The 21,195-nt window shown below is 43.3% G+C and overlaps 1 protein-coding gene across 2 annotated transcripts; it reads right to left on the bottom strand.

The window, feature by feature from the left end:
- Positions 1-1,708: 1,708 nt before the first annotated feature.
- On the bottom strand, positions 1,709-13,936 carry HIKESHI (heat shock protein nuclear import factor hikeshi). 2 transcript variants are annotated; one of them, XM_040583610.1, is made up of 6 exons: positions 13,809-13,920; positions 12,973-13,081; positions 12,479-12,716; positions 6,650-6,801; positions 4,265-4,383; positions 1,709-1,944 (listed from the first exon to the last, which is right to left on the bottom strand). In XM_040583610.1, the coding sequence occupies exons 3-6, from the start codon at positions 12,627-12,629 to the stop codon at positions 1,890-1,892; spliced, it is 477 nt and encodes a 158-aa protein (XP_040439544.1). In that variant the 5' UTR covers positions 12,630-12,716; positions 12,973-13,081; positions 13,809-13,920; the 3' UTR covers positions 1,709-1,889. The 2 variants fall into 2 exon arrangements, with proteins under 2 accessions (XP_040439544.1, XP_040439543.1); XM_040583609.1 differs by lacking the exon at positions 12,973-13,081 and having other exon boundaries at positions 13,809-13,936.
- Positions 13,937-21,195: the final 7,259 nt, after the last annotated feature.

The raw sequence follows: 21,195 nt of genomic DNA, 5'->3' as shown, positions 1-21,195 counted from the left end.
TTTCCTAGACCCTGAAATAAGCAGGGGTTTTCTTCCACCCGTGGAAACATTTACTTTCTCCCACCATCATTATCTCCAGAAACAGTTACGCAAATCCACCATGAACATGTCCATGGGATCTGATGCTGAGGGAGGTACCTAAACCAGCATGCTGGAAAATTAAATTCCACACCCTCTGTACTAAAATATTGCCACGCAAGAAACTATTTGCGGAAATGCTGTACAAGTAGGACATGAAACTTGGTTGCAAGTCTGTAACTTGGTTGCGAGTAGCAAGCCTCAGCTGAGCAGCACTGCACGATTCCCCTCAGGGGCCTTTAAAGCAGCCTCTCCTCCAGGAAGCAGGACAATCCAGCAACAGAGAACAGGATGATGCACACAAAGACAATGCCTAGAACCCACTCTGAGGGATGGTAATGATCCCAGTTTACCCATCAGTTGCACTGGAGTGTTTCCAGAGCACTAGGTGCACCATCCTCTTTTGCAGCAAACACCAGTATCCCCTCTCTTACACATCAACAGCTGGTGGGGGTAAGAAGTAAGGTCTCCTGCTTTGTCTTTCACCACTTCTTTTGTATGTGGCTGCCCCAACATTACGTGTAGGAAAATAGTGGTCTGCAGGGGCAGCAGACCTACTTCAACCACCAACCAAAGCATCTCCAACAGACAAGGGTGCTTGGGAAAAAAGCTCTAGGGACACTGCCATCTGGAGCGTTAAATACTGGAAACTACTCAAGATACCTTCTCATATCAAACTGAAGGGACATAAGCTTCTTCCAACCCCTCCAGAAGAATTTAGAAAAGCATTCCTTGTTTTGATGGAGACTGTGGAGATGCTTTTTTTGGAAGTTCCAGCAGAATCACAGAGAAGTTCAAAGCAGACCAAGAGAGGCTCACAGGACAGTCAAAACCACCGGCACTGCAATGAGTCACTTTAGAATGTAATTGCTTCCTCTCAAACAATGGAAACTATACTCCACAAATCCTTGAAATAACTGCAACATTTTGATGTAACCCATTTTACTCACAGAAAGAGTCTTCCAGATATTAAGAACCATTATGCTGATTTTTCTCCTCCTCCACATCATTCTTCATACCCTAATTACAGAAAGCTGAAGCAAAAAGACAAATTAATGAAATACCTCCTCCATCAATAATCTGGCAGCTCTCATTCACTGAACAGTCCAGGGCTGCAAAGTACAAATCTACAACTCTGAATTAGCCTGTAACGGCTGTTTTAACATGATTTAACTTGCAGTAGTGAAAGAGGGCCCAAAGATTTATCTTCATTACGTTTTCATACAGGAAAAGTTAAAGACAGGTACCCTGAAATCAAACTCAATAGCATCTTCGTGCCAAAAAAAAAGGAAATGCTATTGTACCATTTATACAAGCTGGGGACTGGAGTATCAGTTGTCCACAAAGTGAAAGAACTTTCAGTGTAAGCACCAGCAGGAAAACCATCAGCAGATTCTCAATAGGATGAACACCCTTCAGAATGTGGTAAAGAAGCAAAATTGCATTTATTTTGGTTACAACTAAACACCCAAAAGTGTCACACAAGCATGAAACAGTGCTGCCATTTTTCATCTTGTAGTTTACTCCACTTTAAATGCAGTTTCAAAAGAATATTTCTATGCATGCACGTGGAACATTGACTTCTTGTTGCAGCCAAGTACTTAAATTAAAAAAAAAGCACACAGGCAAGTAGTTTTCTTTTACTTTAATTTTAAATAATTTTCAAGAGTAATATAAAAGTTACAAGTTTGTCTGTTCAGACTAATCGTTTCTTTCCCCCTCACCCCTCCTTGAAATTCTTCAATGGAGTTACTTGCTGTATCTTTCAGGTATCTCTGTTTGGAAAGCACTTCAAATAACACAATTTAAGCTTATGTTTTCCAGAAGAGAGGGTTCTGTGTCAGACGTCTCTGAAAGTTCTCATACCTAGGGAAAAAAAAACCACAAAACAAACCCACAACCAAAAAATTAAAGCTGCTGTGAATAAAACTGCTTAAAAAAGTTATACAAGTTTATGTGAAGAACACAATAAATTACATCTAGTCCACACCAGGAAGTGAGTAAATCCAAAATCCTCCCTTCTGATTTCGTACCAAGAATACTCACAGTCTGACTTGTGAATTTCAACAATATATATTTCATTAAAGTGGTATCCCAGAGGATGCTCATTCAAGCCTAGCAAAATTGTAAAGTGAATTAAAAGCTGCTATTTTGTGCAAAACATTTTTTGGGGTAGGAAATTGAAGTTTGAGCAGGTAAAAGTGTGAGTCTGATGTTGCCCGTCATCCTAGTAATCAGGTCAGGTACCTCACAGAAGGAACCCCAACAAAACCAAACCATGAAAACTTCATGCCATTTAGGGATACACTGTAAATACTGGGAAAAACAAGGTGACACCACTGCTTCTGAATGCAGTTCAGCTGTCCCTGTACTACCCCTTCAGTGCTGCTCCATCTAGGATGCACAGCACCAGACACGAGCTAGCATTTCAGTATTGCTTCCTCGCAGGCTATGTGCAACCTGCTCCCAGGTAAGGAAGAGGGGCCTGCAGACAATTCTGTGCTCAAGGCTATGCATCGGTTTGCCTTGTAGTTCTAACAGAAACCTTGAGACAAAGTAGCACCCTTACCAAATAATTCTGACTTCCATGTTTGTTCATATACAGTAATGTTTTAGTAAAATCTAATGACAAAAAATAATTCCCTAAGACATAATAGAAACACGTATGCACACATGCTGTCCTAATTTCACTTTCTATACTCACAGAAACAAGCAAACCAGAAACAACCTGAACACCAGTATTCATTATTGACCTATAGTGAAGATATAGAGAAGTATACAATTTCTGTGATTTTCTAAAAAAACACCAAAAAACCCAAAAAAACCCCAACAACCCAGGCTTTGAGCTACAACAGCCTAAAACACCCTTTCAATCCCCACAAACCCAATCTGTAAGGTATCAAAAGTTACTGCTAATGAAACAAAGAAAAAATGTTCTCCTATATCTCATAGTTCCTAACACAACTCAAATGAGAGAAGAGACTCTAAAGGGTTTTAAACCCACTCAAATTAGAGAAAGGTTTATTTACGAATGAATTTTTGAGTCAAACAACTGCATTTCCATTGCAGCCAGCCCACTGCAGAAACCTAAGATAGTCTACATATTACAAGCTGTAATTAAACACATTATAATGACTCACAAACATATGAACAGAGCCAAAAAACAGTTTTTCTGTGGCTGTAACCACATCAACAGATTTCTGCACACAAATGTGTTCAGTTCATTAAAGTTATGCCTCACTTCACTATACTGTTTTAAAGAGCAGCCAAAACCAAAATCAGCACCATCCAGGCGATGACAAGCCACTACCCTGCTTCTTTAGCCTGTCTTCGCTTTGGTCTCTCTCATCGGAGACCTTAGCCACACATGTTCATGGAGCGCGTAGAGTTACCTTCTAAATAAAAGAGACCTGCATCAAGTTACACTCCCAAAGAAAATCTATTGCTTATGTTAACTGCCTGCATGTTCAGGAGATCCGCACTAACAATAAAACTGTATTCAGAGATCCCCAAATACTGTTTTAAAAAAGGGTTAGGTTAATATCAAAGGCTGAAAAGGGCTAAACTAATAAACTGTAGTAAAGAATTTTTCAAACATCCTAAAGGACTGCCTGCATTTCAGTTTACCTCCAGGCTACATGGGCTATCCCCACAGACAGTTATTTCTTAAATCAGTCCCTGGAAAAAAAAACAACCTCTCAGAGCCTTTTTAACTTGTGCTCAAGGGTCTCAGTGACAGAACTAGGTCAACTAGGAACACTATTTCTCCACCTCTCCCATATTCTTAGGCAATGTAACTGTGCTGGAACTATGTCTAGGAAGAGACAAAAACAACAAAGAAGCACAAATTAACAAGTATCAGTGTGTTCTGTCTTCCCATGATTTCAGAGCATTTGCATAATCAGCAACATAGTGCCAATCCACATACGTCAAGAGTGACATTTCTAGAAGCAAAAAAATTTCATAGGCTGCATAGCACTTTTCTAATAAAAAAATGTTATGAAGATGCTGACAAATAAATATAAACACAGTGGATAGAACCTCTCTATACTTGAGATAAACAACAAACTTCTGAACATTTTTGCAGCATCTCACTGAACAGCATGACAGTAGTTCAATACTTAGGAATCAGCTGGTTTAATACCTAGAAAAAAGAACATTTGTTTCCAGAGATCATTGCCATTACCATTTCAGAACTACATTTGCAGGAATGAAAGCTTCAGAAGGATTTGGGGTCATCTGTGCCTGAGTAACAGCAAATGAGGAAGCAAAGTTATAGAAGTTGTCCAACATCTTCTGAGTGAACTGAAATAAAGAGAAATCTTTTAAGTAAGTTTTTTTTTTCTAGTTTGCATTTTTGTGCAAAAGTTTAACAGATATACAACTCCTATATGAAGTAGCATTGTCATCCAAAACACAATGAGGAAGTGTATATAGGAAGTCCAGGGATATCTGTTTGAAATTGATCAAAATATCCTAGCTCTTAGTCTTGCCCTCAGATCCACCCAGCATCAAGAAATCATTTTCAGAATCTTCACTTGCCCTCTCCCTGCCCAATTTCACCCACAAGATCTTGCTGGGGAAAACAAGAAAAATATGCATAGGAAGCTCTTAAACTGCAGGAATAAGTAAAAAAGCAAAAGAGAGGCCAAGCAGCAAGCCCTGTGTGCAGAGGATGAGGTTGCAGGACATTCCCAGCCAGTCTACAAATACGTAAGTCCATGGTACCTCCTTATTTCTCCCTAATATTTTTAGTTTTAAAAAAGCATGCATTGTTTTGGTGGGAGAACAAATTCTTTTCATAGACAGTGAAATGATGGAGGAAAACAGACTAGGGCAATACATACTCTTGTGCTTCCCTCCACCTGCTCTGAAAGAAGGAGTGCAGGAACTGATGTCCCGGAACCCAGGAGTCTACCGTCAGTCACACACAGCACTCTGCGGGTCTGTCCCACTTCTCTTCCATAAAACTTTTTTGTATTATAATGATGTATGTTAAAAATCATATATACAATCATAAAGCTTCATGAAACTTACTAAAAATGTAGTGGGAGAGCAATCCCTTAGCTCAAGAGTAGCAATAGATGACTGCCTTCAAAAAAATACTTTTATTGCTATAATGTAGCAGTTTCAAAGAGATGATGCCAAGTATAAAATAAAAGCCATTAGTCATTTACAAACATGCTCCCAGGCATATTCCCTTCCTCTGCTACCTAATCCCTCAAAGGTTTCCTTCAACTATGACTTTATATGTTTTCTCTATAGGAGTAACTATTAGTTCAGCTTTTGGCTCAACTGCATTTCTTGAAAGCAATATACCATTTCAGTTAAGATGCTACTCTCTTTTTAACAGAAAAATACCTAACTGGAAATAACATTTGTAAAAAAAGCTATGAGATCACGGTGTGGGTTTTTTTTCTTTAAATACTACTGCCAGAAAAATCCACCAGCCACTTTGCAAATGACCTCACATAGTACATTACTACCCCATGACTTAACTACTTCTATAATAAAAACTGGTGGAATCAGAAATATTTCTAGATGTCATTTGCCCCAACAACCCTGGAAAAGCTCAATTAACCATACTATACAAAAACAGGTGTCGGTCAACTGCCAGTCATGATAACTTTCTCCAAGAGACTTTACCTATTTGGAGCTATCATGTGTATAAACTGCCAAAGGACATCAGATACAGTACCAGGATTACTGTTCGACTATGAAACTATCAATCTACCTCAGCAAGTGTCTGTAAGAAAAGTGAACAAGGAAAAAAAAAAGCTTCAAGAAAAGCCTCACCAACTGCTGAAATGTTGAAATTAATGCCAGAGCCATCAGTGCTAGGGAAATCAAGACCTGCCATGATGATCTAGCTTGCCTTGAACTGCTGTTAGATGGCCGACTAATTGCCAGTGCTGGCTGAGGATTTCCAGAGGTTCCAACTAACAGACAGGCTGGGCAAAAATTGGCAAGTGTTGCAGCCCAAGGCCTGGTCCACACAGAAAGAACTGGAAAAAAATATTAAAAAATATATCCCTGTGGAAGAGGGCGATTCTGTAGTTCTGCAGAACTACCTCAGAAGGATTTCTCAAGGGTCAGTGGTACACTTGGATATCGACCTGCATCCATTCCTGTGTCTGCCTTGACTTTTGAGTAATTTTTGACCATCCCTTCAAGTCTATGCACTTGAGTTCCACTACCTACAAATCATCAAAGATCCACTGTTCCACCGTCTCTTACACACATTTAGCCATACTGCTCCTATAAGGAAGTATCATAATTATTTTTACAGCAGATCGACATCAACACAAGTGAGTACTGACCTGATTCCACTAAGCATGCAAAATCCAATCCTTTACAGGAGACATGGTTTTCCAGTGTAAGAAAAATTAACTTACAAAAATATCAAAGCATCCAGCCAAATGATTTGACAATGATTAGGCTGGTTATGATCCTATAACCTATAGCTGCTATAGCAGCTTTTTTTTTTTTTTTCCAAGTCGTTCTTCAGAGGCTCAATTTGCAAGACTTTCTTAGTACAGAGAACTTCTGAAAATAGAACGTCCAAGCTAACCTCTGTGAATGAATCTACTGATGACACAGCAGCATTTGCAACAGGAGTCTGCTGGGCCAGGTTCTCCAGCAGTTCCACTGAGATTCCAATCTGGGCCACCGTTGGCGTCTGAGGGAGGTTCATGGCACCAAAGGGATGCTGACTTCCCTTCCCTGAAAGCACCACAAACAGCACGTGTTAGATTTGGCACACATGTAAAGACTTGAATCACTGTGTTTCTTCTGTAGAAAGTATTTCTCAACTCTAGAGAGATCTTCCTGTCACAGAAATATCATGCAGTCCAAGCACAGGCACACCTACGGCCAAGCGTAACAGAGGAAACAGTGCAATAGGTACATTTAAAAACCACAGATCTTCAGGAAATTTCTAAAAGAAGGAAAAACGTAATTTTAAAGCTCCCTATAAAGCATATGGATTCAACAGGAAACACAATCTGCAAGTAAAAGGTGGTGGAACCTTTCTCTACAGGAACCAAGCCTTTAATTCACACAGTAACAACTGCAGCTAAATAAGAAACATGCAGCACTGCTGCACAGCTGGTTTGATTCACTCATTCAAAACCAGGTTCTTGTGAACCTGTGCTCTAAAAACCAGAGAAAGTTACTTTAAGACCACTCTGACTCAGAGTTATCCCTGCAGAGGGCTGGGCAGCCCCAGGTCTCATCTGAACTGCTCAAAGCCACCAACAGCAGCAAAGGTCAAAGAAATAGCTATGGAACAGAAAGGCCTCTGACTTTGCAAAAGCCACAAACCCCACAATGAGTCGGGCAGAAACCGAACCCCAAACTGCATACCTCTCACACAGGCATCAGCCCAGCCCTCTGCCATCACTTCTGACCTTTCTCAACTGAGTGTTAACCAGTACTTTCAGTCCCAGCTTCAGCTAGGTTCTCTGCAAACAATGACAAACACCTAGAGTCACTTAAATCATGCAGTCCTCTTTGTCGACATCTGTAAAGGAAAATGCAGGAAAAAGGTGTGGGAGACCACAATATATTAGTAAACAAATACTAACACTCCACCTAAGTTTGAGCGAAAGCAATAGATGAGTACCCTCTTAACACAGAGCTGATGTTTCAGTAGTGCTCTCTGCCCTCTGACAAGCAGGAGAAAGCAAAGCTAATCAAGAGCTGCCCTACAGACCAGTCAAGACTATCTTGAGCTGCAAGGAAGGCTAACTGAAATCCAAAGCACCATTTGACTTCATTCCACAGTCAAAACCTCAAGAAAGCAAAACCAGCAAAGTTTTGAGAAGTTAAACTGAGGCTCAAGACAGCGACAGAAGGCACTGCTACAAAGAAGCCAACACCCAACCCGTACAGAAAGCATGTCCACAAACCCAGCACCCTTTTCAACTGAAGCCAAGTGTTGCTCCTCACTCCAGATCCTACAGCTGCAACATAGTGCTACTTTTAAGAGTAAAGCACTCACTATTAAAATGTTAACTTTAACACAAAGCCAATTCTAAGAAGAGTTCATCTCCTGAAGTGCTATGCAGAAGCTCTTCTGAGTAATGCCACTGCTGTATGATCTCAAACTTTACTGTAGAGAGATGCTTGTTTGATAAAGGTAAAATTTAATCAAGTATTAAGAAAGAAAGAGAAAAGCTATTAGAAACCAAATATCATGCAAGCTCATTATTAAAAATCCCAATAGCAATAGAGCTGGAACATCCTCACCTGAGAAGCTGACATTTACAATAAAAATATCCTCAAGCAACAGCTCCATCAGAATATATCACTACTTTAGAAAGACACTAATGAACTAAATAATAAAATATATCCATTCTGTCACTTTGCATGCACTCCCATGGAACCACTCTCTCGGAAAGTTGTCTGCCTAAAAGGGTGAGAGAAAAGTATCCTCTGCCATCCTTACACCAACTGAAACACACTCCACATTTTCAATGCTTGGCTCTTGCAATTAGTATTACAAACAGAAAGAACATAGTATGTAAATCAGTACTGAAATAAAGCTCAGGTTTTCACATTCAGACCCTACACTCTCCAACATACTATGTCATAGCAGAGCAACTGCAATAAGAAAACTATTTTTTCCACGCCCTTCTTTCCCTTCATTGAACCCTTGATTCAAGATAGTAAGCCCTCATTACCTTTCAGCTCAATCATGTCAAAAACCTTACCTATGTGTAGGCCTCAAATGCAGACATTGTATGAGAGGGTGAACTTCTAAGTGGAAAACAGCATCACATACATCATTGCATGGTGCACTGCAGAAAAAGTCTGTAGAACAGGCTGTCCTGTAACTTTCACTTGTCAACATACTTCCAGTAAGGGTGCAAAACCCCAGCCTAAAGCTTCATTTTCTATTTCTACCACACTTCCAAGCACAACTGAAAAATAAACTTTACCACTCCAAGGCAAGGAGTATTTCTAAGCCCCTTCTTTATGTGCAATCACATGAAATTCATCTACTCTAAATCAGGAACACCACCTGCAGTCAGAGAAGACTATATAATTGCATTCACTGAGGTGTTACCAGCCATTTTCTTCTCCAGATTTGAAAGTACAGACAAGCCAGTAACAGTGACAACTGCCACCAGTGGCATTTCTAAAGCTTGATTCTCTAGGCCCAAACTGCTTCCCTGCAGCATAACTTCTGCTTTAAAGACAAAGGTCAGCAAAACATTTTATCCACAACATTTTCCAAAGCAACCTAAACACACTTGTGGCAAAAAACAGCAGAACCTGTCTTGCCTTCCAAGAGCAGTCATGCTCTGCAAGGGCATCAGGAGCCCAAGGGAAAAACCTGACCTCGTCAGTTACACCATGAGAACTGACCACAATTCCTTGCGAGCGATACAGTTCACAATGATTCTATTAGGAATGCTGGTGACCTTAATGAATGAATACAGTTAGCACTACTAGTGCAGCTCCAAAAGGCGCCAAGGGATCTTACTACATTTATTACAGCAGCAGTTCATTACACAAGTGCAAAAATTGCATAGTTTTAAGTGATCAGCTTCGCCTGTTTCACAAAGGTATATCGCTACTTCATACCTCTTGGCCCTAAGTAGCCACTCAGCTCTGTTAAAGCCAGAAATACTCTATTCTGCCTTGACTACAGGTGTTAAACATTTCATCTGTACTGAAAAATTCAGAAGTGGGAAGAGTAAGAGCCTGGAAAAATACACATTGACTGTCATACCATTGAGGGGTGGGGAAATGACCAGAAAAGCCCTAAGCCTCACAACCACACATTATTCAGCTTGTATCATGAAATCTAACTACTAGTGTTGTTCGGGGGTTGAATTAATAGTCTTATTTGCATCTGAAGAGAAAAAAATTAATTCAGATTTAATGCTTATTGCAAAGCCAGTCACCATTTTACCTGATAGTTAATCCTCAAAAAGAAAGGTGTAATAATGCTGGGTATTTCGGGCTTTGACCCCTAGACCCATAATCAGTATCAGCAGATGAAAGACTTCACTTGCTAAATCAAGGGGTCAAAAAACCCCACAACCAAAAACATCACCACCACAAAAAAACCCCAACAAAACAAACCCACAAAACCCCCACAAACTACACAAGTACTTATATTTCTAGCCTCCCAGCACAGTTTTTAAGAATGGTTAAAAGTTAGCAAGGGGTACAACAGAAAAGCCTGATTTTAGATATATTAAGTTTGTACTGAGATCACTAAGAAATACAAGTCAGCAAACTTTCATAGAGGAGCTCCAAAGGAATCTTTTAGAAGGTACTATGACATTTCTGAGAGTCACCTTCGAGACCCAAACTGGAAATCTCTATTCCAGGGAGGTTACCAGAGTTTAAATAACACCTGTAGTCAAGGAATAAAATGTCCAGGTTCATAATTTAGTCTCTATTCCACAAATCACTTTCACATTGAAGACTGTATTCCACAAAAGCCATTCCCCCTTTAGTTCATCTATTTGGACAGCTTCTGGTATCACACTTGGAAACACTGCAGTGTTCACCTGCATTGGCTTTCCTAAGTGAGCACAACACAGGAAGAAGGAAAGAAACAAAAAAACCCTGAGACAACACCATGTTACTTGAGCCTCATAGTCCAGAAGCCTAATATTCCACCCCGATGATATTTAACAGACCAACCAGTCCTTGCAACAATGTGCTAAGTGGCCAAGTTGCATCGCAAAACCTGTACAGTTCCAGGGCATTTCAGACACTAAACGTAAACTTAAGAGTTACAAACTACATCTTTAACCATTCCTGAAGTCTGTGTCATAAAATACTGTGCCACCTCAGATAATAAACGTGCTGACCCTCTTCATCACACAGCAAGAAACTCTGCTACAATCACAGCTTCACAGGGAGCTGGCAAACAGGGACACAAATTTGTTCCTCTCAACAAGGATTTCAACAGTAAGTAATGTCTCTCAATATTCCAGCTCTCTGTAATCCCTCTCTGGTGTCCCCTTTCTACAGCCTCATAGTCTTCATTGTACAACTGTTTATGGCCACAGAAACTAAGGCTGTGTAGCTTCCACTCACTATGGTCAGAGATCAGCTGTAGATAATAATGGGAATAGCAGAGCTCTCTGCTGTTCAAATCAAGCACAGCACTGCCTCATGGCATTGCAAATGCAATCAACCATGTCACAAAATTCTTCCTTGAGAGCAGCCCTTACTAGGAACTTATGGCTAATCATGCAAAGAGCATCTGAAAATGTGTTTTCCTACAAAGCTGTCTGAAAGTATATATAAATACAGTAAGTCTTTCAAGCACCAGAAACACACAGCAAAAGCTGGCAAAAGAACTGGCAATACACTTCACTGTTTCACTAACACTGCAACTTTGGAATATACAAAAACAAGCCCCGCCAAACTCTTCCTATGGCTGTTCTCTCTTCTGAAGAAAGCCTGAATTTCAGAGGAACATATACGATCAGAATTCATTTTGCTCTGCACCCCAAGAGCCCTTCTCTCATGTCATGCTGCCATCCAGGACTGATTCAAAAGAAAGCATGCCACCTTACAAACTAAAACACTTTACCACAGCAACATCAACACTCTATTTAATAGAGATTCAAGTTAAGGCTGTAAACTACACTGAAGCCTAATCACTTTCTCATCATCACACTTTAGGCTGCTTGACTGATATCTGTCCCCCTTAATAAGACAAAGGTGTGCCATTGGGGCACTTCATTTTTGTAAACGCATGGCAAGCTCCCTGTATATTTAGCAAAACCCACCCACACCTACTTCAGCTAGCACCAGCATTCTCTAACTATATGACTCAAGACTAAGCGACTTTAGTCTGTATCAGAAATATGAAAACATTTGGAAACCTGCTTCCCAATGACAACACCCTCTACTGGGCAATTACATAGTGCAACTGGGACCGACGGGAGGCTGCTAGCCGTCTGAAATCACTGCGTCAGACTTTACTCATTACAAAACCTGTCTCTGTGCTACAAAGAACACAATCACTTAACAGGGAGAGCTGAAAGCAAGCACTTGCAGGCACGTCTAGACAAAAAACTAAAAACCATGCTATGGAAGTTACAGTCATTCTTCCTCAGGTTCTCTATGCAGAAGCACTGGAACTCATGCCAAGTCTGCTCAAAAGAATTTCCAGATCAACATCTTATACAAGAGAAGATGAGCGAAAAATTTCGCTAGGAACATTAACATACAGACGGACTTCCATGAAACTGAGACTCCTTCCAGTACCACATCTGCTCGGGATTATGAAAAACACATGGTGGCCTGCCTTTTCAAGTAGCTTTTTGTTCGAAACCACCTTCAAACATTTATCCCCTTATGCATGCAGGAACACATCAGGAACACATCTGTTTCACCAACTGCTACATTTTACCAGTCTTACCAGATTTCAGACCAGAAATTTTGAAGATGGCACTTGGCTTTTCATTAGTCACAAACCCCAGCAGCTGCCACACTGCCATCCCACTCGGGTCTGGATAACAAAAATAGACAGATCCTCCCATTCCTTCTGGAAATGGTATAGTTCCCAGCATGAAGACCACTACATGGTTGATGTTTTCATAGTCCGGTAAATCAAATACAAATTTGTCCTCAGCCACTTGTTGGGGAGCTGCTTGTACCTAAAGAGAACAAAACCTTTATTAGTATTACTATGTTTTTCATCTTTGACTAACTGTGAATTTCCTTTTACAGAAATACACCTACAGCAGAACATAACAAAAAGTGAGGAATATACTAACCTAAGTAGCAAACAGCCAGATAAAAGTCAAACACAGCTGAGCAACAACTGCAAAAAAATACTACTTAAAAGGCACAACAGTCTTGTTCTACCTGCACTGAACATATATCCCACCCGGGACTACAGGATCAGAATACCTTCACTCCCCGCGTGCGTAGGAGGAAAATAGGGTGTAGAAAAGGTTGCCAAGTCTATAAGCAGTGGCTGTTGACCACCTGGCTGGCACAACCCCAGGATCATGGAAACCTGTTCACATAGGAAATACAACAGACCTTGAGACAGGCAGTAAAAGGATGGCTAAATGCCAGAGCAAAAAGATGTCTCTTTATGTGAGGCAGAATCATAAAATGGTTTGGGTTGGAACAGACATTAAAGATCATCTAGTTCCACCTTCCCTGCCACGGGCAGGGACCTTCCACCAGCCCAGGCTGCTCCCAGCCCCGTCCAGCCTGGCCTTGAGCCCTGCCAGGGATGGGGCACCCACAGCTGCTCTGGGCAGCCTGGGCCAGCGCCTCGCCACCTGCACAGTGAAGAATTTCTTCCTAATAGCTAATCTAAACCCACCCTCTTCAGTTTAAAACCATTCCCCCTTGTCCGATTACTACATGCCCTTGTGAAACGTCCCCCTCCAGCTTCCTCGTAGGCCCCTTGAGGTACTGAAGATGCCAAATCCTTGCAGCCAACGCACAGTCTACCCTTAAAAAGCTTCTTCCAAGCTCCCTGTTTGTCTCCGAGGAGCCCGAGCCTCTCCATTAACAGAGGGGACGGCAACTGCCTCCCGGCAGTGAGGCGCTACGTCCCCTCCGGGGGCGAGGGGTAACAGCCAGCCGGCAGGCCGGGCAGGTGTGCCGGGGACGGCGAGGTCCCCCAGCCTGGGGCCAGCCCCGGCGAGGGCAAGGGGGAGCCCCGCGGGGCGGCCCTGCGGCAGCCCCACCCCAACCCCGAGCGGGTGGAGGGCCCCGCCCGCGCTCACCAGCCTGCCCGTCACCAGGCAGCCGAACATGGCGGCAGCCGCCGAACCCCCTCCGCCGGCTCAGAACCCCCGCCACTGCTCCGCTGCCTCCATCAGCGCCGCCTCCCGGAAGCCAGCGCGGCCCCACTCACGGCGGACCAGCCCGTCACTTCCGGCGCGCGGCCGCCGCGGAGGGTGGGGTGCGGGCGGACTACAGCTCCCGTGGTGCAACGCGTGCCCACGCGCCAGCGGGGCTGCGCGGGGCCGCGCGGCGCCTGACGGGAGCTGCAGTCCGCGCCGTTGAGGCGGGGGCGCCGTGGGCGGGAAAGGCAGGGGGCGCTTCGCACCGCCGCCGCGATCCCCGCTGGGTTCCGGGTTAAACCAGTTCTGATTGTCCCCGAGTACGGAACAGCAGTACGTAGAAATTAATAGTCTTGCAGTGGAAGTAAAAAGCTAGATCCAAAGTGTTTGAATCCAGATAAAACTGGCCAAAGTATTTAGGAACAAATAAAATCTGCCTTCAAAAATAAAAGAAAAAAAAAAAGAAAAGTTAATCAGAAAACCTACCTGATTAAAAATGCCAACACGCACCAAGCGTATTGAGAGACAACTGCTGTAACAGCATATGATGCTGCATTACCAAGAAACTTGATTTGCCCTCACAGATACAGGTCAGGTTCTGGAAGCTTACACTGAGGAACCTGGCACATCATGTGCGTTTACTGTGTAAACTGATCTTCAGTGCCGTGTCAAGAGCACCTACCATCAAACTGCACTTGGTGCTCACAGCACTGATGCTGAAAAATCAGACAAAACTCTAATACTTGTTTTTGAGTTTTAGAAAGCAGACATTTTTTATTTTTGGCACTGGTAAAGTGTTGGGGCTTTTGCTGTGTTGAGTGATTATACTGAACTTTGAAGCAAGTGGAAAAATACTGAAGAAATAAGACGAGGGCACGATCAGAGCAGTGGAATGAAGAGGGAGGAACAGGTTGCAGGTGCTTGCACAAAACCAAGGCCAGCAGTACGCGATAAGAGGAGCTGGGAAACAACAGAAAAGAGCCTACGTGCCTGAAGAAGTAGAAACAGAGATCTTGCCAATAAACAATTGTTAACCAATCATATTATTATACGCTTGTAGAATAGCCAATCATATTATCACACGCTTATAGAGTGCCTTATAAAAGTGTACCTGGTTTGTACAATAAACGGATCAGATCTTGAACTCCATGAGTATTTGAATCTGACTCCCGCTCGCCCAGAATGCCCGCAGCAGTAAAGTTCCACCCAATGTGCAGAACGACTTTGGTCACTGTCTTTATATGGCCAATCTATACATATCAATGACGTTTCTGAGAAGCTATTAGCATATTTATTACAATGCCAAGAACTACTTATCTACATGCTAACTACACATGTCTGGCCTAAGGGTTCGGGGTCTTCTGGTGGTTGTTTGGGACATCTTCATCCTTTCTTCATCCTCTTCTTTGTCATCTTCCTCTTTCTCTTGTCCTTTTCATGATCTTCTCTTCTTCTGGCCCTATTTCACCACTCTCGGCTCATGCCTTGGTTTTGGATTGGTTCTTATCTACTAGTAGCTAAACTACTCAATGCAGCATTCTACTAGCAGCTAAACTAGATAACGCAGCATTGTACAGCTCAGCAACGTCATGGATACATTAGCTGCAACATTTACAATTAAGCACTCTGGTAAAATTCCTCCTGTATCAGCACAACCTTCCTTGACTTCATTAGTAGCTTCCACCAGTGAGATTTTCAAGGCTACACCAAACCTTCTAGAGATAACTGTGAGATAATCTGGCAAGCCTGGTTAACCACAGAGGCACAAACAAGTCTAGTTTTCCGAGGGCACACCCAATGACATTCGTTGCTGTGCCATCATCCCTTTCTTTCAGCTTATGCCTCTCAACGTCTTCCAACTCTTTCAAAACCAGGGAAAGGTCATGACAGCAACTGGAGACTTTAAACTTCCATGCCACGTGGCAGTGGAAGGGCACTGGAAACCTATGATTGCGTTTCACAGGCATTTGTGCACTTAAGAGGTGATAAGCATCAGAGCTTGTGCGTTGTGCCAGATAAAAAGGAAAAATCTTCTAGTGGGTGGAAACATCCGCTCACTGCCTTTGGGCTCAGACCCCACTTCTGTCTCTGGCCCCAGCTTCCTTCTCCAGACCCACCTGCAGTCCTGAGAAGTCTCGGTGCATTTTCAGTTTGTCTGTCCTGTCCTCTTCTATTTTTTTGTCATGCCACCATGTCTTGTTAACCTCTGTCCGCAAGCATCACCAGTTGCTTTACACATCCAGAGTCTGCTTCCTGGACCCTTCCCAGGCTTCTCATCTTTCTGTTATTCATGGCTGTCCCTTTTTGTATCCCTTTTAGCCTCTGTCTTTATGCCATCCCTTTCAGTCTCTATCTTGGGTACTGTATATTTTCCTAGCAGCATTTCTCATACAGTTCCCTAAATGCCAAATCCCAGTCTTTATATCATCCTTATATCACACACACCCCCACCCCCACTGCAATTTTAGGTATTTTTTAAAGACGTGCTACAAACAACTACAATACAACAGGTTGCTAGAATGCATCTTCCTAAGTGCTAATGTCAGGTTAAAGAAATAAGTCACTGAAAACGGGATTTCCACAGGGCAATTTTAGCAAACATTGCTGTGGATTCCTCTTACCATGCAAATTTTAAAGCTAGACCTTGCCAAATTTGACTTAACTGAAGGAGGCTAAAACAGCTTTAAATGCTTTGAAACTAATTTTTTATCGACTTTCACATGGACTCCCATTCAAAAGGCAAAGGTATCCCACCTCTATCCCATATCCTTCACTTAGCTTTGAAAAATAAAGGCAAACCTTCACATAAGCATTAGGTTCAGTTTGATTTTACACTTTAGGATATGCAGAGTTAATGAGGAAATCCCGGAAACAGTAAATACATCTCTCCTTTATCAGAAAATATTTTGAACATGTTCTGCTTGGAAGAATACTAGTTGAAGTTTCTTCAACATCAAGCAGTCATTCATTACCCTTACAGTCAGAAAATCCAGACAGCAATAAGACATCTTCCAATTAATAAACACATTGGCTAAGCACTGAAAACTAAGCAGTGTATCCTAACACTGAAGTAGGGAATCAACTGGAACTGGTGAAACCGGTAGTTACTGTATCCAAGTAATGTCTCCTGACCGCGTTTTGACACCAGCAGGAAAGTGATCATGAAAATGGAAGTTGAAATATTACCTCCTCTTGGATGGTTATGAAATAGACTCATATATTGCAGAAGGAGCCAAGTAGAAGAGTAATAACGCGTAAAAAGAAGGGGAAGAGGTCAGGTATCCAGAGCCCTAAGCTGATCTGCAAGCTTCTTAGGCTACACCGAGGTAACAGGCTCTGCTGGCATTCCCACATCTCTTTAATGATTGCACAAGGTCAGCCTTTCCAGGAGGGTTTGATGCTCTGCCTTGAGCCCATAAACAGAGAACCCTGTGTACAGGGGTGAGTCTGAATGGCCCTCTGTAGCAGTAATTCCTTTATTTGTCTGGGATTCAACATGCTAAGGGCACTTCTCAGGTGCTCAAATCCTCCCTGAGCAAGGGAGGGAAGAAGGGAAAGCAAGACAGCCAGTCCAGCAGCCTGCAGGGTAGCCCACTTGTTCAGAAACAGGAGATACGGTTTCTAGGTTCTCCTCAGTCTGAGGTGGTTTGAACCCGTTACTCTGAATCCCCAAGGCAGCACCCTACCACAAAGCAATTCTGTATGATCACATCCCTCCTGTGATAGCTGGGTCACAACGTACAACACAGAACAAGATTAATAAGCCAGGAGCGAATTAACAGGGAGACATAGATGAGGACTTCCTGTAAGGGAAAATACAGTCTGTAGTTCCAGTTTATGCAATGTCTTTTCAGAACAGGATTAATTAAGCAGATACAGAAGCCCAAAGCTCCCACATTATTATGGTCGGCAGTGACCCAGTCACTCACAAGATCAGAAGAGAAATAGAATGGAAAGTAATGATCCATTTATACAGTGTAATTCTTTAAAACTTTGTCCACTAATCAACAAATTAATCAAACGTGCAAGGACTACCTCAAAGGCACTATGCACAGATACTAATCTCCATAAAAAGGAGGTGCCATATTGCCTTTTGCTTTATTTTAAAAAAACTGCTTCTCTGAAGTTTAAAAGCCCAAATGAGTAGCATCGTTGCAGATATTTAAGTTAATGACAAGCTTTTCAAAAGAATGTTACTGCTTTAATGCATTTTTTCCCCATGTGCAGTAGATGCCCATTACTCTTTTTCTAGGCATATGCTTTGTACCTTCAGGTCTTGCTAGTGCTGAAAGCAGCCCGTAAGCTATTTAAGCTTTGAAGAATATCCAATGTTTGAAGCAGAAGCTGGAAACCAACTCTTGCCATCACCTACACAAAGTGTAAAGATGAACATCTAGGTGTTTCATATGAAGTATAGAGGCAGAATGTCTGCTGCTTCAGTGGAGATGCAGGCTCGGAGCTTGCTCTCAGGAGAGCAGCAAGGGGTCAGGAGAGCAGCGAGGGCTCCTGATCACTGATCCAAACCTGGGAGAAAAAAAAATTTTTATCAGGGTCAGGCAGATGATTCCTCTCTTCACTGGATGCCTTGGGAAAGGCGGACTCACAAGAACCACCGCCACTAACTACTACCATGATGAGACATTTTGTTTAAGAAAGATTAAGGTTGTTTTAATTGGCTGACTCCAGGTCAGTAGCTGAGGCTCAAGCACGGAGAGGCACCCCTTGAGATTTGGGGCCCTTTTAGTATCTTTTAATTTGGTGCTAAGCAGGGTCTCCACTTGACTACAGACCACACCAAGATCCTTCTCCTGCCTATTTATCACTGTGGTCATACCCATGGAGCAGTTCACCAGAGAAATGATCTCATTATATTCCTGGCAAAATCAGTTACCACATTCAAATTAAAAACTATCACACTAAGGGCATTACCAGCTTTGGGAGTGAGATGAAATGGCCAGATTCTGCCCGAGTACTTCCTCTAAGGGACCTCCCACACCCAACGAAGGCTGGCAACTCCTTGTTTTAAACCCGAGACCTGCCCCTGGGGAAGAGACAAGGGACAGCGATGAGGCGGCCGACCTACCCCCGGCAGTCTGGTGCCTGGGCACGGTGGGGGTTAGCCTGTCCCTGATCCACCTGCAGCGGTGGTTAGCCTGTCCCCGATCCACCCGCACGGTGCAGGGGACCAGCCTCTCTGGAAGTGAGGCCGGCGTGCTGCAGGGATGGCAGGCAGGGCTGCTTGCTCTTGCCCAAGGCCAGCACATATCACGGTGAATTACCGAGAGGGGCAGCTCAGCTTATGCCAGCCTGTCTGTCATACGCAAGAGTGTCTATGTGACTGACAAGCCGTATCTATGTAAAATTGAAAAAAAACAGCAACGAATGCTTCTTGTTCGTTACTGCCTCCTGTCTTTCCTCAGGATTGTGTTTGACACCTCCCTTCAGGGAAATGGAAAGTTGAAGACTTTTTCCTTGGTGCACTTCGGCACTATGAAAATAACTGTAGCGTTAAAAGTGCGGCACGCTGGCTGGGAGGGCAGAGCTGTGGCAGAGCGAGGACAAAGCGCTTCGGCCTGAGGAGAGCCCCGGCCGCCGGCACCAGCCTGCCTTCCGCGCCCGCCCCGGGCGGAGGCGAACCCGGGTCCCCGCGGCGGGACAGTGGACTACACCTCCCGTCAGGCCCCGCGGCGCCCTCTGCGGGGCGGCCGTTCCCGCCCCGGCGCGGCCACCGCCCTCGCAGGCGCGGTGCGCCCTGGGAGTTGCAGTCCGCTCGCAGCGCCGGCTCACGGCGTTCCGGCGGGGGCTGCCGCCGTGTCCGGGTGGGGCCGCACCGCGTTTCCCTCTCAGGCAGGGGATGCGAGAGCCTGGTGGTTCCAGGCGGCAGTGCTGACTGATGGCAAGGGGAAGTTTAATAAAGCATTGTGCTTTAAGCTAAATGTAGGAAGTGGGTGGCATCAGAGAACCTCGGTGAGGTTGTAACTAGAATAAAGCTATGTGGGTTCAGTACGGGTTAAGGTGAGGCCTGGGACAGTGCCAGAGGTCGGGAGTGGCTCATCACAAGCTGTTTGAGAAAGACGAAATGGCTGATAAGAAACTGGCAGGAGAAAAAAAATCAATAAAAATCAGCTCTTCCACAGCCTGAATGAATCAGTGGATAAAAAGAGGCGGGATGGTGTCTTCTTTTCCATAGCGAAGGAGGGATTGGTAGGCATGTTGCAATAGTCTCAAAACCAAGGTTGCTAGCTCTAAAAAAGGCCTGAAGAAAGGCAGTGGCATTAATCCACCAAAGGTGCAAAGAGCACAAATCACTGAGCTCTGGGCTTGGTATTCCTGATTATTTAACACATATATATAATTTGGATGAAACCGTAACTCTTAAGTGCCTCTGTGCAAACAACGTTCATAACTGAAACTTATCCTAGGCTTAAAGTTGCAGGTACACATTGCCCTGTTCAGGTCAGGGGGTACAAACATCAGTACTCTATGGTACTGCATGATGACAGAGCCTCAATCTAATCTCTGTCTAGAAAAAAACCAAGGTGAGCTAGAGGCTTAAGAAAGAGATTATTCCAATGTTGACAGCAGTTCTGCTGAGTTTCAAGTCTTATTTTCACACACACACACACAAAAAAAAAAAAAAAAAAAAGACTTGCAATAAAACAGTGTTCAGGCTTGAATAATAATGTTTACCTCTTCCTACACTTTGTTCTGTGTCATATGAGGTTTTGGTTACATACTTAAAAAATAAGCAACACCCCCCTCCTTCCTTCACCAAATACAGGATTCACCCAGTTGTTCTCTTGGGCAGGAGGCACAGAAATATCCCTTTTTAATCCACTTTTTTTTTTTTTAATTCCTGTCCTTTTTAATCCACTTTGGCCTTATTTGGAGATGCTTAATGATAGGTTTGCCCTAAGTTTTTTCAAAAATACAGTGGTCAAAGGAAGTCTTTTGGGGTGAGAGTTCTGTCACAACATTGTCCAAACTATCAAGCTGCAACAAGGTCTTTAACCACCTCATACCAGCTTACTCTTCATACAGTCCCTCTGCTGTCTTGTCCTCACCTCATCCAAGGCACACTCTCTCTTCTCTTGCTTCTTCCTCGGCTGCTCTCTCTTCATTGGCTCTCAACCCATTAACTTAACCAGCCACACCTGCACCTTGTCTACATCAGCCAACCCACCGCCCCTGAAGCCAGCCCACAGCTGTATATTATCAATGATAATTAACCCAGCTTCATTCCTCTATAGAGTTCTCTGCTCAAGGGGCAGTGTTAGGGCCAGCCATGTGCAGTGGATGAGCTGAGCCTCAGCCGAGGGACAGCAGG

Source organism: Falco naumanni, chromosome 2 (genome assembly GCF_017639655.2).
Source record: "Falco naumanni isolate bFalNau1 chromosome 2, bFalNau1.pat, whole genome shotgun sequence".
NCBI lineage: Eukaryota > Metazoa > Chordata > Aves > Falconiformes > Falconidae > Falco > Falco naumanni.
Note: the sequence above shows the minus strand (reverse complement) of the source record. Positions and strands in the feature narration are given on the sequence as shown.